Source organism: Prosopis cineraria, unplaced genomic scaffold, assembly GCF_029017545.1.
Source record: "Prosopis cineraria cultivar Desert tree isolate PC_DT_omini unplaced genomic scaffold, ASM2901754v1 PC8, whole genome shotgun sequence".
Taxonomy (NCBI): Eukaryota; Viridiplantae; Streptophyta; class Magnoliopsida; order Fabales; family Fabaceae; genus Prosopis; species Prosopis cineraria.
Genome location: NW_026555339.1, coordinates 15,375,620 through 15,395,075, shown reverse-complemented (window position 1 = coordinate 15,395,075; position 19,456 = coordinate 15,375,620). Strand labels below are relative to the sequence as shown.

The 19,456-nt window shown below is 28.2% G+C and overlaps 1 protein-coding gene across 2 annotated transcripts; it reads left to right on the top strand.

Moving 5' to 3' along the window:
- Window positions 1-2,649: 2,649 nt before the first annotated feature.
- Window positions 2,650-10,911, top strand: LOC129318731 (lysM domain receptor-like kinase 3). Of its 2 annotated transcripts, XM_054963661.1 has the most exons (11): window positions 2,650-3,459; window positions 4,012-4,056; window positions 4,326-4,482; window positions 5,389-5,596; window positions 5,703-5,792; window positions 5,951-6,044; window positions 7,181-7,326; window positions 7,433-7,524; window positions 8,630-8,771; window positions 9,460-9,558; window positions 10,426-10,911. In XM_054963661.1, exons 1-11 carry the CDS (start codon window positions 2,700-2,702, stop codon window positions 10,594-10,596), a joined length of 2,004 nt encoding a protein of 667 aa, XP_054819636.1. In that variant the 5' UTR covers window positions 2,650-2,699; the 3' UTR covers window positions 10,597-10,911. The 2 variants fall into 2 exon arrangements, with proteins under 2 accessions (XP_054819636.1, XP_054819635.1); XM_054963660.1 differs by lacking the exons at window positions 2,650-3,459; window positions 4,012-4,056 and having other exon boundaries at window positions 4,286-4,481; window positions 5,400-5,596.
- The last annotated feature ends 8,545 nt before the right edge of the window (window positions 10,912-19,456 follow it).

Genomic DNA, 19,456 nt, shown 5'->3' with positions numbered 1-19,456 from the left:
TTTAAGTCCCTTCATGAATAAAGTATGGGGATTTTAAAGTAATTTAAAATAATAAAAAATAAAAATATATAGATAAAAAACACAAAAAAAATATAACACTAATAGCAAAATATAAGCAAAATATGAGGATCTAAATTTATGTTTTTTTTCATTATATAATATTATTTTTAATCTCTCTATCTTATTTTCAAATATAGTTTGAACATTTTAATTTAAAATAAAATAATCCCATACCTAGTGAGTTATAAAATGGATCAAATAATTGTTCTTTCACAAGACATATCATATAAAAGAGTGGAGGGAGTATCATCAAATCTCATTGAATATTCAACCTAATCTTTTGAAATACTTGTCATTGGCTGTCCTTGTTATGATTGTTGTCTATGTTCTTATTTTACTCTATCCTCTCCTTAATATATGACACTTTTTAAAAATTTTATTTGGTTCTTCCTAATATTAGATATATTTTATAAAATATAATGAAGCATCTATGAATTATTTCAACAAATACTCAAATTTTTAATTGAGATGGTATACTGGTATTCAAAAATAAAAGTTAATAAATTATAAGTAATTCGAGGATGTTTATTAATTTTTGAAGAGAGACCCTCGGTTAATTTTAAAATTCCTTTATTAATTTATAAAGGTTCATATATTTATTTAGAACATAAAATAAACGGTATTTTTTATTATACTATCTTTTATTTTTTATATGGATATATAGTATAATTTTTTTAATTTTTTATGAATAAAAATACTTATGTTATCGCTCAATGAAAAATAGTAAAAACAATTAATAACAATACCAAAAAAATAATATACAAAAAAATTATACATTTCAACTTTTATTTCAAATTTTTTATTTGCACCAACCAAGACATGAAATTATGCAAATATGTCAGAGGATGTGAATTACGTGTGTTTGACAGGACTAAGCTAATTTCAATTTTCAACATAACTAGAGTATGCTCCTGTACGATGTAAAGGGACGCCTCAGCCTTATTGAAGTTTTTTTTTTTAAAAAAAAAATATGTTAACGTTGTTTTTCACTGTAGAAGAAACAGTAATAAAAGATTACATTTTACAAACTGTCTCAAATGTTGGGATAATAGTGGTCGGCCTGAAGAATGTTGATTAAAGCTCAATATTGATGGTATTGTTAACAGGTGGCTTGGGGACACGAGTTGTGAAGGAGTTATAAGGGATTATACTGGTGACTAAAAAAGGGGTTTTGTTAATAAAATGGGTAAGTGTACAGTTTTGGAAGCAGGGTTATGAAGATTATGGTTTGGGTTTCTTTTATTGCAAAAATTAGATCTAAAGAAAGTTATAATTGAATTTGACTCTACTATACTTGTACATATGTTGAAACAAGTGTTGTCATGTACTTGTGTGAATATCTGCATGACACATACTTATCAAAAAAGAAATTTTAGTATTGACTGATTGGTTAATTGAAGTCTCTCACAGGAATGTGGATTATAAATTTTAAGTGAGCCTCCTAAAAATTTACTTGATATATTGTATAGGAATAGACTGGACTTGACTTACCCACGATTAGTTTCAATCTAATTTTATTTGAGCTTTGTCCTTCTATGTATCAAAAAAAAAAAAAGAAAAACAAAGAAAAGATGCAGCCGTTGCAAGAGTACAACCACGATAGATGTTATATAGAAGTGACTGTTTCGATTAATTTTAGTTCATCATTCGACAAAATAATTTGGTGAGAGTCTTTACGAGCAAAAATTAATTTTAATTTAACTTTTTAATTTTTCAGGTTTAATTTTTAATTTTTAATTTGATTAGAGTTTATCAAACGAGTTAAATAACATCATACTGTTTTTAAATAAATCATCTGGTATCTAAAGTCAAACTTCTAATAATTAATTCAAATGGTTAAGATTCTTTTGAGAAAATTTTAAATGCTGTGTTATTGTATTTTCAGAATTCAAATTTGAGCCTTTTGGTTAAGCTAGTAAACTCCCTTGCTAGTTGAACCTAGTTAAACCAAGCATTTGCCGGTTCATCAGACTTTATATATATAAAGCATACCAAAAGTGTTATAAAAATATTTTGATAATTTTGAAACATTAAAATATTAAATAAAATATAAATCTTGAGATATTTAGAGCTAAAGAATAAGGAGTATAATTACATTGATGTTTTTAAATTCGAACATGCATGTTTACCATAATTAAAAAAATCAAACTTATTCATGTTTGTCACCAACCGTTAAATCATAAATAAATCATTAATATATTCACAATAAATCCTGTCCTTTTCAATTCATTTACCTATACCAAAATTCATTTTTATTATTTTTAGTATACTAATATTCATTTTTTTTAAAAATTGTTTAGCAGCAAAATATGGTTCTGAAAATTGAGTAGGAACATGGTGGGACAGTGGCCGACAAGCTGGCTTTGGGGAAACACAAACAAACAAAACCGAACATCCTCAATCAACAAGATTTCCCACGTCATTTTATTCCCTAGACCTCTTATTGCCTTCTTTAATTATTCATCTTCACGCTTCAATCATGCACCATAACCAACAATTTTTTTTTTTTTAAAACTAAGTCAACCAATAATAATTGGTACCTCCTTTGCCTCTTGAACTCAATGATCAGCTTTCTCGTCCAAAGAGATACCTCTTGGGAATTTACAGTTCATGTTTGTGTCCATATTCGTTCCCAAAACATGACAAAAAGACAAAGCTTTCGTTTAGGGCTTTCATCAGAAACACAGAAAACCCAGCTTCGTTTTGTATATACAGCTTTCTCATTTCTCCTCTCTGATCCAATAATGAAACCCAAAAACAATGTTTTCAAACTAGTGTTCCTCCTTGTGTTGTTAGAAACATCAACTTTTCTCCTCAACAACGTAGAATCCAAGTGTCTCCAAGGATGTCCTTTAGCTTTAGCATCCTACTACGCTCGAAAAACCACTCTCAATAATATAATTAAACAGTATCTGAGATCAGATCTTGTTTCATCATACCAAGTTGTTTCCAGCTACAACAAACAAACGGTACTGAATGGAATCTACATTCAAGCCTTCACTAGAATCAACATTCCATTCCCTTGTGATTGTATCAATAATGGGGATTTTCTGGGTCATGTGTTTGAGTACACAATAGTAAAAGGAGATACTTATGATTCCATTGCGACAAAAAAATATGCTTCGTTGACCACAGTGGATTTACTGAGAAGATTCAATAATTATAGTGATCCAGATAATCTTCCTCTCAAGGGGAAGCTTAATGTCACTGTGAATTGTTCTTGTGGGAACAGACAGGTTTCTAAGGACTATGGATTGTTCATTACTTATCCACTTAAGATTGGAGATAGCTTGCAATCTATTGTGAACCAGACTGGTCTTGATGCAACGTTGCTTCAGAGTTACAATCCTGGTGTGAATTTCAGCCAGCAGAGTGGTGTGGTTTTTATTCCAGGAAAAGGTACGATCTTTTTTTTTTTTCCTTTTCAATTTTGTGAATTTGTGAAATTTAATCAGGGATTTATCCATATGTATAGGCGTAAAAGATTTGGTTTTTGGAAGTTTTGCTTTGTGTTTCACTGTCATAAATCTCTAAATGGTGATAAAAACACATGAATAATAACTTTTCCTCTTCTTCTCAAAGACTCGTTTCAGCTCAAACTTTTAAGTTCTTATAACAGAAATCATGAATAATTTTGTTGTAACATGATAACTAGTTTGGATAGAAGGACATACATAAAAGTGTGCTTGTTCCTGACAAACAAGACTTATTATAACATATGAGAGATTTTTGTTGGGATGTATAAGTATGAACAGACCTAAGCCTATGTAAAAAGTTAATCTTAATAATTAATATAAAATAAAAAACTTTGCATTAAGATATGATTTGTATCATTTGATTACACTGCACTACTCTTGCCGATGTTGTCTTGGTTGTTATTGTTGCTACTCTTACAATTATTATTATTTTAATATGAAATCTCTAACTTCTTAATTTTGTTTCATTTTCAAGATCAAAATGGAAATTACGTGTCCCTCGACCCAAGGTATATATCTTGTTTTGCCTTACCTTGCACATAATATCATGTATGGTTCTCTTGCTTATCCTACAATATTGGTGATTTTCTTCTTGCGTTTGCTCTTCCCTTTTTGCAGATCAAGAGGTTTGGCCTTCTATCATCAAACAAGTGCCTCATATCTCATAATTTTTTATATAATTTTCTCAAGAGCTCACAAAGAAATAAAAGCGAAAAAAAAAGTAAGTACACTTCGTAGAGATATTGAAGGTTGTATTTATATCTATGTATTTGCCTCTATATGATCGAGCAGGTCTAAATGGAGTTACTATTGGTGGAATAAGCGTTGGAGCAACATTTGGGTTTCTGTTGTTAGCAGGTTATGTCTTTGTCAGACATTCCCAAAGAAAGACAGCGAAAGTGGCTTTGTTTACAGAAAATTCCATAGAACTCTCAAATCAAGACGGTACTCACTACATATAATTTCATCTCTTTAGTCCTAAATAAATTCTCTGAAGATTTTGACATATAGCTATACTCTCCTTTCATAACTTAGTGCTCCTTTTCTAGTTGAATAGTAACACACACACATGGATTAATTCCAGGATCGGTCTCAAGAAATTGTATTGGATTTGATGATGTCATCAACCTTTTGTCCAATTAGGTGGATCCACTAAGGGTCAAGACTCTCTCCTCATGTTTATTTATTAATATACTATTCCCGGCCTATTTATACAAAAAGCTAGCAAAACAAAAAGTGAGGAAAAAAAGAGCATGCTTAATTTATTTATTTTTAAAAAATAATTCATGGTTTTTTTTAATTACATTCCTATATATTAGAAACTACTAGCTACCACCAACTCGCTACTACCTCTTGCTATTAGCATTAACCTCCATTTCTAACTATCACTAGTTGTCACTGTCAATTCCCACTAACCATCACTATTGATTACCATCGTCATCTATCGCCATTATTCATCACCATTTGTTGCGTCATTAGCTAACTATCATTGGCCATCACCAACTAATTAACTACCACCTACTACTATCATCGGCTGCTATTGATTACCATCATTCCTATCATGACCATCTTGCTGGCAACTACCATTGGCCATAGCCAATTGTTACCATAAGTCATTACTATTAATTATTCATGACTATTACTATCAGCCAATTTTTTTAGTTCTAAAATGGCTTTCAAATTAACATAATTAATTAAATATATTTTTTATTTTATTTTGGAAAACATTTAAAAAAATAAAAAAAAGATAACAAAATCAAGTAAGCCCAAAAATACTGTGTTTATTGTGTTTTTTATGTTCCCGCAGACTCTCATGACCTCTGGCATAATTTATTGACTTTCTTGATCTGATGAAACTTTCAGAATCTGGAAGTGTTGTTTATGAAACTTCAGGATCTAGTGGTTCTGCTAGTGCTACTGGTCTTATAGGTATCATGGTTGGAAAATCAGTGGAGTTCTCATATCAAGAAATAGCCAAAGCTACCAACAACTTCAGCTCCAATAACAAGATTGGTCAAGGAGGTTTCGGAGCAGTATATTATGCTGAGCTAAGAGGCCAGGTTCGATCGAAGCTTCTCGAACCTTCTGGAATTAATTAAAACTTATAATCTCTGTTTTAGTACATAACGTACAGTTGAAAAATATATAATCCCTTGTTCCATGCAGAAAACTGCGATCAAGAAGATGGATATAGAAGCATCACAAGAGTTTCTTGCTGAGTTGAAGGTTTTAACACATGTTCATCATTTGAATCTGGTATATTACATCCTTTCAGACGTAGCACAGCTTCAGGATCTGTATATGATTCTTGTCTGTTTTATTGCTTTCATGAATTAATTATCCCTAGTTAGCTTTTGAATTATATCTTAAGCACTTACCTATTTTGATCTCTCTGGATGATACAAAATATATAGGTGCGTTTGATCGGATACTGTGTGGAGGGATCGCTTTTCCTTGTTTATGAATACATTAATAATGGAAACTTAAGCCATCATTTGCGTTCCTCAGGTGAGATCATCATCTTGCAGTAATCAACTTGCTTTTTCCTGCCTGATGTATACTTCACTATGGCCATATACATAATTATAATAATTCAGCAACTATTTCAATTTTTTGGCTTTTTGCATTAATCACACATCAAGGCTTGTTACTTATTTCTTTCAGAAGGACTCACCACATATTTAATAGCTGTGATTAATTCTCTAATCACTCCACATGATACTATCATACATGGAATAACAACTAAGTCAGCTCTAACTACTATAAAAAAAAAAAAAGACCTAAGAGAAGGTCCTTATCCTTGCATGTAAAAGTACTCTAAAATGTAAAACGAGAACCTATATGAGTGCTCCCATAGGCAAAGACCTACCGAACACTTCTTATAAGGAGAAGTGGTTATAGTCAAAAATAAAGGCCAAGCTTGAGAGGCCACTTGTTTAATCTTGTTTTTATAAGATCTCGGATTTAAAAAAATATTGTTTTTGTTTTTGTTTTACCTATAAATTTAAATTATAAATTGAATTTAAACTTTAGAATATATGTTTATACTTTTTAAAATTAAAATTTCTAAAATTTATTTTAAATTTTTAACACTAATTTTTATTTTAAAAAAGAATATGAAATATATGATTAAAATTTTTAATTTTTTAAAAACAAACAACGACAACAGGAGGCTGATAGGTCAAGCTTGAAAGGTCAAACTTCATAAAGTGATTGGTTTTGGGGTAATTATTGAGCTTGAGCTCATATAAGTTCGACTTGCTTGTTTCCTAGCTCTAAAACGCTCCCATAGGTCATTATTTAATACCTAGAGCTTGATTTTCTTTTCATAATCAAGAAGATCTCCTTGTACTTCCATGATGCCTAAGAAATAAACTGCATTATTGACGGTTAATGGATACTGTACCATTTGATTTAAATATGTTTATCCTCCTTATACAAAGGTATATATCTTTCATTGTGATATATGTATATTTACACTTCATAATGGCATGTATAGTTATCATAATTATCAATGCATAAGGAATAAATCATATATTTTAATTTCCACGGCTAACGAGCAGCATGATTTTCTATATAGACTTTTGTAATTTATATTGATGAATTATTGATAATTAGATAAACATAGATTTTATGGTTATTAGATCCATTGCCATGGTCAACAAGGGTGCAAATTGCTCTTGATTCAGCAAGAGGTCTTGAATATATTCATGAACATACAGTGCCTGTATATATCCATCGTGACGTCAAGTCTTTGAATATATTAATCGACAAAAGCTTCCATGCGAAGGTACGTAGATCTGTTTTTGTTTTAAATTTCTGTACTTGTGGTCGATTCGTTTTAAAAAAAATAAAACAAAATTGTTTAGTTAATCTATGGAAGTTCTCACCTTCAGGTGGCAGATTTTGGGTTAAGCAAACTCATTGAAGTTGGAAATGCATCGCTTAACACTCGTCTTGTGGGAACATTCGGATATATGTCTCCAGAGTATGATTATTTTATATTCCTATTTATTTTTATTTAGTTTTTTTGGTTTTTGTGTAATGTAGATTTGTGTTTGGATAGGGAATATTAGAAATCCATGGAATTTGAAATATAATGCTAGAGAATTAGCTTCATCTTTGGACAAATTAATTAATTAATTAAAATTATAATACCCAGCAAAATGCATGCATGCCTACTTTGTGCTACTAGCTAGCTTAGCAGTCCCGGCCCCAATCTTGCTATGTTTTATTATATACTTCCTCCATTTAAAAATATAAGACATTTTTTGAGGAGTTAGATACTCAAAAATGTAATGTATTTTTAATCTTTTTGAGGTGTAATCATTGTCTTTTTTTTTTTTTTAAAATACCCCTATTGATCGTGACTTTATATTTATTATAAAGTATTTAATATGAGTAAATATGAAAAAATAGGGTTATTTGAAAGTAGGTAACTATTTTATTAGGGGTGAAATTCAGTTAAAAATGCCTTACATTTTTGAACGGGAGGGGTGTCAAATAATATAAGAACGTACAGGATAAGAAAATATGTAAAACAATTATTATGTTTGTGTGCCTAAACGTTGAAAATGCCATGTGTGGGGAATGAAACTTTTTAGGATAATATAAAGTATCCCTTCCATTTACTTGTATAAAGTGTATTAGACAATTTTCACGCATATATTAAGAAAATTGTTAGATTTTTCCTTGTTTTTTTTAAATTCCGATATTTCCATTATATCCTTATTAATTAAAGGCAATATCATCATGCCTTATTGATCAAGTTAATTACAAGAAAGCTTTTAAAATTATAGAAGTAAAACTGGAACATTAGTTGATATTCTAATTAGATAAAAAGCGCCTCATAATTTGGATCAACTTTTTGTTTTGGAAGACATAGGAAATATGAAACAATACAATTGTAAAATATAAAAAGTATAAAAGAGCTATACTGTTGAACAAGACACTTGCATGTAATGTAACCCATCTCGAACTCAGAGCATTAGCTATGTTGTGTTATTAATATCATTGCACTCTCACATATAGAAGATACAATGTGCTAATTAATAGGATAATGAACATACTTATGGTTAATTACGTACATGCAGGTATGCTCAATATGGTATAACATCTCCAAAAATAGATGTATATGCTTTTGGGGTTGTACTTTATGAACTCATTTCTGCTAAGAATGCTGTCCTTAAGACTGGTGATCAATCTGTTGCTGAATCCAAGGGCCTTGTATCTCTGGTCAGTCATCTCCCCACACAAACACACGCCTCCTCGTCATTGAACATTATCAATATGAAGTGTTCCACATTATTTTATTAATCACTAATTTTATAAGTCACTTTGTATTAAAAAATTAATTGATTATTTTCTTCCAATTCTACCGTTTTGCGATTTCGTTTGAGTAGAGTAAAACATTATATATGAGAGATCAATTGCATTTAAACACGACTCATTTAATAAGGGTAAGCCAGGATTTTGTTTCCTTTTTTAGACAACATTAATGATGTAAATACATTTTCTTAGTTCTAGTGAGCTAGTCAGAAATGACTTATATATAGAATTAGAAGGAGTAACTCGAATCTATTTTAGCCATATAGTTTCTCCATTCTTTATTAGAAGATATCTTTCATAAGTTACTTGATGGTGTATCAATATTATCCCTATTTAAATAAAGTTATTAACTTGACTATCAATATCTTTAAGAAGATGCCTTGTAATAAGTACCGAAGAGCGTGGTTTGTACTCTGTAAAGAGAGACAGACATTATTGTAGTAGGTCTTGTTTGACAAGGGGAGCATATGTCTATATATGCAATTTACATCTTTTAAAACCAGTTCATGATGACAAAAGCTTGTGAATAGTTATGTCTGAATCTGAGTTTTTTTTTTTTTTTTTTGGCTTCACTTGTTATCCATTAATATTGCAGTTTGAGAAATCTCTTCGAAGGCCTGACGCTGTTGATGATCTTCGCAACCTTGTGGATCCTCGACTTGGAGAAAACTACCCCATTGAGTCAGTTTTTAAGGTAAAAAATGTAGACAATATTTCTCCAAGAAAATAATATGAATATTTGTGTGACAATATCATCATAGTTTGGTTATTGGTATCTTGCATTTCTTAATGTCATTGATATCCTAAAGTAAAAATAAATACAAACTAATAAAAGACATTAAACTACTATGATATCTAAGATTTGGATGGAATTGAATTTGATGCTTATTATTAACATGAAATCTGAACCACTTAAATTGGAACTGGGTGGTCTAAATTTACCTTTATTTTTTTTAATGTTAAAATAAAAAATTTCTTAAAAAAGTAATGGTTAAAATTATTTTTAAATTAGATTAATCATGAAATTTAAAAATAAACAATAACATCAAATCCAAACTTTTGAATTTTAACCCATTTTCAAAACACTCCCGTAAGCCAAAGAAAAATATGCTCTCCTAAACATTTTTTTTATAGTAATGCTTAGATAGTTTAGATAAATATGGATTTAAATCCTCTAAAATTAACATTATATAAATTTCATGAATTTTTTATTTTTAAAGAAGAATAGAAAGATTTTATATTTTATAAAAAATAATAAAATAAAAAATACTGAAAAAAATTTTAATGGAAATTCATGAATATCGATTTCAAAGGATTTAAATTCAGATGAATATTGATCGACACCTCATACTTTTAATTGTTATGAGCATACCGATTCCATTTTACTTTAAATCCTTTTTTGTCAAAATCCATGCCACAACTTTCCTATATGAAAATGAAATCATCAATGTGCCAAATAAACATCAAAGTGTGTTCTGATAATCTTCTCCTTAATTAATTACTAATTAAAAATACTAATATTATTGGGATTAATTAATTAAATGTTTGTTTGGTTTTGCAGATGGCCCAGCTTGCTAGAGCTTGTACACAAGATGATCCACAGCTACGTCCTACTATGAGATCTATTGTTGTTGCTCTTATGACACTTTCATCTTCTGATGATCAGGATTGTGATGTCGCCTTTGACCTCCCTGATAACCAAACCATCATAAATCTACTCTCTGGAAGATAACACTTTAACTTTGAGGGCCAAGCAAAAAAAGAAGATATATATATATATATATCCCATTTTGTAAATCGAGTCATAAACGAAATAATAATTTGATATGTGGATTATTGATTATTAGGCTTAATATATTTTGCTTTGTTAGTCCTATTTGATATATAGTGTATGAGTGAGTCAACTTATAGAAATATCAGTCACTGTATATTATTAGAATTCTGTTTTAGACTTTATGTGCAAAATCTGTATTATTTCTGAGGATTAACTTGTGTTTCTGACTTGATTTTTGAAATCATCAATGCCACCAATGCTGCTTATTTCTTATATTTTGTCTAATGTATTGGCTCCACAACTATTCTATATCAAGAGATAACGTAGAATATGATGAGTTTCTGTTGGAAAGATGATTTTGTTCCAAAAAAAATTATTTAGAGAAGATATTGCCCCACCCTTCAATATAGGAGCACTATTAGAAAATGTAAATTAGCAAGAAAATTTAGTGAGGGATTATCTATTTCTCTCTAAAATACCAAATTAGCGAGGAAATTAGTAAGAGATGTTGATTTTATAGCTTGATTTAAAATTAATGACAAAAATGGCTAGAGTTTGTCAATCTCTCTCTAAAATAAGAAAAATAGCAAGAAAAATAGTGAGGTTGCCAATCCCTTTTTAAAATAAGAGAAACAGCAAGAAAAATAGCGATGGCCTATCAAACCTTCTTTAAAATAAGACAATTAGTGTGAAAAATAGCAAGAAACTATAAATTCTTCTCTAAAATAAGATAATTAGCAAGAAATTCTACCCTTAGCTAATTACTGCAAAAAAAAATTAAAATTTTGAAAATGACTTCTAATTATATATTAAATTATTTTTATTTAAAAATAAAAATTAATTTTAAAAATTAACTAAAATATTCGTAATAAAATTATTAATATTTTCTTTATTTTAAGCTGATTTTCATTGACAAAATAATATTTATTAAAAATATAATATAAAGAATAATTTAAATAAAATATAAATATTTTTAACATATTAATAATTGAAAATAAAATTTAATATGTGCATGTATGTGTATTTTTATAATATATTACTCCCTCAGTTAAAAAATAAAAGATATTTTTTGAGGAGTTAGATGTTAAAAAATGTAAAGCATTTTAGTCTTTTGAAATGTAGTTATTACTTTTTTTTTTTTCAAAAGTGCTCCTATTGATAAATGACTTTATATTTATTATAGGGTGTTTAATAAGGATAAATATAAAAAAATAGGGTTAGTTTGAAAGTACGTAACTATTTTTTTAAAGGTGAGATTTGATTAAAAATGCTTTATATTTTTAAACGGGGAGAGTATTTGATATATTTGTATAGTTAAATAATATATATTTAATTTTTCATATAATGACTATAGATGCTTTTCAATTTAACTAACAAAAAAGGAGAGTATAAGGTTTGAAAGGGATCAGATCAGTGGTTCAAATTTTGGCTTTGGCATAAACATAATAAATATATGACATGGTAAGAAACAAGTGACATGATGCAAGGTGGATATGATATGTCATGAGTTGTCGCACATGTGGCACACGGTATGGTAAGTGATAAGGCACGAGGTTGTTAGTGACATGTTATAAGTTGACGCACACATAATAGGTAATGTGGCAGAACTATTTTTAAATATAAGCATATTTAGTGAGGGACTAATCTCTCACTAAAGTTATTGAATTTTGAATAATATTAGCAAATAATTAACTAAGGATTCAATCCCTCACTAATACGATCTCTCACTAAATTTAGTGAATTTTTTTTAGCTACTAATTTAGTAAAAGGCAAAATCCTTCGCTAAAATGCAATTTAACTAAGGAAAATAACATTTAATAAGGGATTTATTCCTCGCTAAATTTAATTTTTCTAGTAGTAGGTGCACAACGCGCTTTGAAAAAAGTTTAGGAAGAAAAGTAATCTTTAACCCTAAAAAATATTATCATAAACAAACTGATTTTTTATAATTAAGAAATTTTGGGCTTGTTTGGTTTTGTTCTATTTTTTGTTTTTTAAAACTAGTTGTTTGATAATGTTGGCATTAAATGCAAATTCAGGGCAATTTTTTATTTTGATAATCCTTTTGTCAATTTATAATTAATTCATGAGACATATTGTATTATCTTTTCATGATAATTATTACATTTATTTTTTGTCTTGTATATTAAAAATTAAGAATATTAGTGTAAAATGATCATGCTTACAATTTTGATTTGATCTTGAATCAAAATCAAAGTAGATTAATGTAATTAGTATTGTAAAATATTGAAATCACTATAAACTAATCTAATATTATAAAAGAAGGTGAAGCAAAAACTTCATTTACTCCACCAGAAACTTCCCTTCGTTTGACTTAGTATTTAATGTAGATGTTTTTGTTGATCACTATAAAAAAATAGCATATTAGCGACGGAATTTAGTGATGGAATAAATTTTCATCGCTAATTTAACGACAGAATATTCTGTTATTAAAATTTTATCATTATTTCATCACTAATTCAATGAAAATAATTTACCGATAAAAAATTTCATCACTTATAGTTAAGATATCTTATTCGGATTTAGTGATAGAATTTGCAACAAAAAATTTCATTACAAAGCTTTCTGTCATAATTCTGTCACAAATTATTTTTAATTTAATTTTATTATTTATAATATATATTTATATGTAATTTATTTTATAATTTATTACTATGCTATAAATAAATAATTTAAAATAATTTATTATTTTAAATTATATGTATATTATTAATAATATTTTAAATTGTATACTTAATTATTCTTATTTAAAAATAAAAATAAAATAAAATAATTATAAAATAAAAATTTAAAATATTATATATTATATAGATACAAATTATAATATAATATATAATGATAATAAAATATTTTTCAATTTAATATTAAATTTATTATCAAAAATAATTTTTTAAAATAAAATATAATAGAAATAATTATTATATATAAATTAAAATTTTCATATTAATAAATAAATATGTTAAAAAATAAGTAAATTTAAATACTATATTTAATAATAATTTAAATAATATATTTATTAATATATGTGTGTATGGTTAAGTATTATATATTTAATTTATCAATTAAGACTAAAAAAATTTTTTAGCTCAATTGGCAAGAAGGTGGACGCAAAGGCATGTGGGAGTATGAGGTTGCACATTTGAACTAGGGGTGTTCACGGGATGGGACGGGATCAGGACACTCCCGTCCCATGTCCCATCCCGAAAAAAAGATCGGGACTGAATTTTGGTCCCGTGTCCCGTTCCGTCCCGAAAATCATCCCGTCCCATTAAGAGTCGGGGCGGGACCGGGACAAAATCGAAACATCCTGCTGTCCCGATAAATAAAATAATGTCGAAAAAAAATCTGGATAATAACGTTCATTAAAATTTTAAATCATATAATTTATTAAGTTTAAAATCAAAATAACACAAGCACATAAATAACAATAATTTAAAATTAATTATTGAATTATATTAATCACAACTACATATTATAATAACAAATACAAGTGATCTTTATGCTATAAGATTAGCAACAACAGGCAAGTCAAACACAATATCAAATCATTGTTTTTCTACTTTAGTGAAGATGTACTAAGCTAATTACTCTTCTAAAAATAAGCAAGAAATATGTTATAAATAAAAGTTATTAAATAGATAGATATAAGAATAAATTATATCAATATAATTAATATATTACAAAGAAAGATATCACATGTTTACTCTATGCCATTAAAATTATCAATATAAAAAAATTTTAGTTTTAAATAAGAATTGCAAATATTAAAAGTATAATTGATATACTTAATATAAGTATAAATTATATTAATATAATTAATATATTTAAAATAAAAAATAATATATATAATATTCGGGACGGGACGGGACATCCTGATGGTAATCCCGTGTCCCGTCACGTCCCAAACCTCTTTCCTGTCTCGTCCCGTAAAGTCCCGTCCCGATATGATCGGGACGATACCGGGCCAATCGGGACTGGTCCAGACTGAACACCCTTAATTTGAACCAAGCCAAGGCACAATTGAAAGTAATAATATTTAAAATGATAGTGACAAATGACATGACAATGATGTAGCAGTGAGGTGGCACTGGTCCATTGGGTAACTAAGATGTAGCGGCGACATAGCAGTGAGGTGGCACTAGTCCACTAAGTGACTAGGTGGTGGTGAAGTGGCATTGATCCACCGGGTAACGTGACAATGGTATTTTAGTCCATCTAATAAATTAACGACGGAATTAGCTTGTTGGAAAATTAACAACGAAATGCATTCCGTCACAAAGTTAGAATAACTTTATCCTTATTTACTGACAGAAAATGTGTCTCTATTCCGTTGAAAATTAGTGACGAAATACAATTGCATCGCTAATTCCATTACTAATTAGTGATGGAATTGCAAATTCTATCACTAACGAATTAGTGATGGTATTTTCACCGATGGAAATACTCTGTTGCTAATTTCATTGCTAATTTGTTTAGTGACGAAATTTTCACTGATAAGCAATGAAATTTTTCGTCGCTAATCAGTTATTTCTTTTATAGTGGATGCTGCTATCTCAACTAGAGTTTGTCACAAACATAAGTTTGCTTTGTTCTCAATTACAAACACAAGGATCAATTTAGAGATCCAAAAGACTATGCTGCTACATTTTGTTAGTCTTTTGGATTTGTTTTTTGCTTTTCTCTTTCTAATTATGGTTTGGGTTCAACTATTTTCTGCTTTCTGTATGGTCGGGTTAATTAAATATTGATTAGTTTTCAATTCAAGAATGAACTCATTGGCATTTTATATGTGTCCAGTGAATTGGCATTATTTTTGTTGGTTCCTTTCTTCACCATTGTGAGTTTATATCTTCACCATTTGCATAATCAATCACAGCTTCAACTGGGTCTTTAGATTTCTCCTTAATTGGTTGGACTTTGGCTTTCAAGACACCATATTTACTCTTCCTATGGGAAGTTTCAACTTGCTTCATGCTCCTTCAACTCTTTGAATGGTTCAAATGCATAGAGGTTGAGATTCAATTTTTCAACAAAGCTCATTGGTATCCAGATTCTGCAGAAAGGCTTGGATGGAGTTATGGTGTTTTGTGTCTTCTTTTCCCTAAATGTTTTGTTTGGGCCTTGTGTCTTTTTACTTCCTGTATTGTGTCAGTAATTGTCTTTGTTGTATTATTTTTGGGTCATGTCTATTTTCGGGCTTGGAAACTCTGACTTCTCATTTTTTTAACCTTTTATATGTTGTAACTTTTTCAATTTATTTTTAATATATATTTCCTTCTTTTTTAAAAAAAAAATTAGGTGTTTTCTTTGGCCCCAAGAAATTCTTAATATATCTCTTGGAATATTTGTTAAATTTAAACATTTTTAAAAAGGTGTACTTCTTCTTGTTCAAAATATAAATATTTTCTCTCAACTAATTTTAGTTCAAAATATAAACAATTTAGTACATGTAAAAATTATTTTCTCCATTTTACCTATCATATTTATTAGCCAAGATCCTTGTGTAAAATTATATCTTACTCATCATGAAGTGCATTAGTGACAGGGACTAAGGATAAAAAAATAATATATATTTTTATGAAAATGAAGAATTTATTAGTACTCCCTCTATTTTTATTTATAGCAAAAATTATCACTTTTAGTTTGTATTTTTATATAAACAAAATCATATTTTTCAATACGCATGTATTGTAAACTTATTAAATTACCCCTCATAATTTTATCATTTATAATCATAAAAAATAATTAATAAAGGCTTGATTAACACAATTAATAAAAAGTATTGTAGTTCAATTCTTTTTTTTAGACACAATTAAAATAGTTAATTAATTTTTTTAAATTATGTAATACAATTTTTTTCTCTTACAAATAGAAATAGAAAGAGTATATAAATTTTTTTTAAAAACTGCTTGTATTTTAGATCAAAGGAAGTAGTAGTTATAAAATCCCATAGGAACAAAGCATTAATGTCATTGGGAAATGACTTTGAAAAAGACAATTTATTTTTTGTTTGCCCAATATATTTCCACAGCGAATAGCCGTAAGCATCTTATAGTAATTTTAATTTTGTATAAGAATATTTTAGAAAAATCTCATTAATTATGTAAAATAAGTCTGCTCAACAATTGACTTATGTCTTGAAATGTTATCCAATGGTACTCTAATGAGAGTTCGAACTATGTATGTAGTTATCGTATGTCTTGGTCATTGTTAAAGGCACTTGCCTTTGTGCCTTATGCATTGGGGTACAGTGCAAAACAGTCTCATCCTTGATTGCTACTTTTTTTTTTTTTTTATGTTTTTTCATACGACACAATTTTTCAAAGTTTTACGAATCCAAAGAAAAGATAAAAAAAATATCATGCTTTCATTAATGACAATTATATTAATAAAATAAATTATTTTTTCACCCTTTGTTTCATCAATTTATATGCTTTTTCATTTATGTTTCACTTTCACAAGTTAGGACTATGGAAGGGTTGAAAATTTTGTTAGCTGATGGTGGCAACTATAATACAAAATTAACAACTACCAATATTGTATATCAAGAGATATTCTGTAATTTGCAAGAATCAGGTTCATCATCAACATAATCGATGCACTAGGTCATACTTCTTAATTATTGAATCCGCTTTTGAATTATGAAGTATGAGTTATTATTTAATCAAGAACTTTTGCTTAATTTCTGCAGGTTATGCTTTCATGGACATTACATATCAATTCATTTAGTTCTATAGACATATTGTTGATGATGATTGATATATTCGTTTTTTTTTTACTGTGTTTAGAACTTATAATCTGTTTCCAATGATAAATTTTTGAAGTAAGGAACTCATTAATTTTGAATGAAATTATTTCTGCCTGATGCATGAGAGAGTGAGTGCTAGTTTTAAAAATATAAAAACAAAAAATAAAATCAAATAAGCACGAAATTTCTCTATTTCTTTTCGTTGCACCAAGATCCCCTCTATGCTTTTCAAAACCTGCCTTTTGATTTCCCAAGCATTTCTTGGGTGAATGTGTCTTTCTCTAAGCCACCCACAAATTAAAACAAATTCTCCAATACGTTTTTATTGCTCTTGCCTGTTGATGTTTTATTAAATTTTCTTTTTAACGTTGAAAGTGTACGCCTGGCACTATTAACAGATGCAACTAATACAACTTATTATCCATCTCTTACAGAAAAATCTATATTATAAAATTTTAATTATTTTTTTATTTCATATAAAATAATTTAAAAAATGCATGCATATTATTTTATTCAAATATTATTATTTTATTATTAGACTCTATATTCCATTTAACTTTTATATTACTTAAAATTAAAATTTAGTTTTATTTCTTTATTTTTATTTTTGACTTTTGCAAAAGTTAAAATAAATCTTAAAATATATTAATTTATTTATAATCAGTAGGATCACGGTTTAACCATAGTTCAACTAGTGAACCATGAACTAATATATTATCTGATTTAATGATTAGTCTGATTTTTAAAACATTGTCCAAACATAGTAAATTTTACTTTTTTCCACATGTATATATGTATACACACCATATTTATTTCTTTAAAAAATAAATGAGTTTTTAATTTCCTCTACAATTTCATTGATATGATGCCTATAAATAAATTATGCATTCAAGATTTTACTATAAAAACCCAGAATTAAGTTAAAATCAATATTTTTAAATTGATTAAAAAATTTATTATTAAAATAATAGTAAAAAAAAAAGTTAAAACGGTTCAACTGTTTCGGGTTTTAAATTTTTGTCGGTTAGTAAAAAGATGAACCCAAATCCCATCACTACAAGCCCCAGCATTCACAATAATACTAACCTCAAAACCAAGCTTGGCAGCAGTATGTTGGCCTTTTGACCACCAGCCCGTGTTTCTAAAATTGCAAGAATGTCAACTTTATAAAATGTTGACTAAATTACACACGACTCTTTAGACTTTGAACAGTAGATAAATAAATTTTTTAATTTTTAAAATTTAATAATAAATTTTCTTGAGTTATTAAGTTTATACAAATAACCCGTAATAATTAATAATTTACATTTTAAAATTTTATTTTTGAGTGCATTTAAGCTCCAAACTTTTATTAATATACATATTATTTTCTAAATTTTAAGTTATGTTTAAATAATTAATATATAAAATTAATTATATAAAATTATCTGCATAAATATAAGAGTTGAAGGGTGTTCCTTATAAAGTTTTGAAGATTAAAAAATTATGTGTATATGGTTCAAAATTTAAGATAATAATATATAATTTAGCATAAAAAATTTTAATTTCTCTTATAAGATTAGAGAAAGTTTTAGAACGCGTACCTCAAAGTATTTGAGACAAGATAATCCATTAAAAACAATTAATGAGAGAAATACCACACCAAGCATTTGCTTCACCTTGTCTTTTATCAAAAGGAATAGGTGAGCACATTTATAAGGAAGAGTGATAATTTAATTGATGCTTAGCATGGAAGAAAGGGTGATTTATTTTTTTTAATTCATTTTATTTCATTTTAATAACCAAACATGACTGAATGGGCCATGCTCATGTTATCTTGCTTATTATCCTCACAACCCATTTCGGCCTTTGCAAAATTAGTTGGTCCAACATATCTCTAGTGGACTGGGCCTCATTGAATTGATCCAAAGCTTCAAAAGGGTTAGAGATAGCAAGAGTGGGCCTAAAAGTAAGTAACCTAACTGGTTTTATTGGGCCTATTAGAGGCCCAATTCCCTATCAGACTCCTTGCCTTTACTGTTCATCGTGGTTCTTTAATTCCCACCTTCA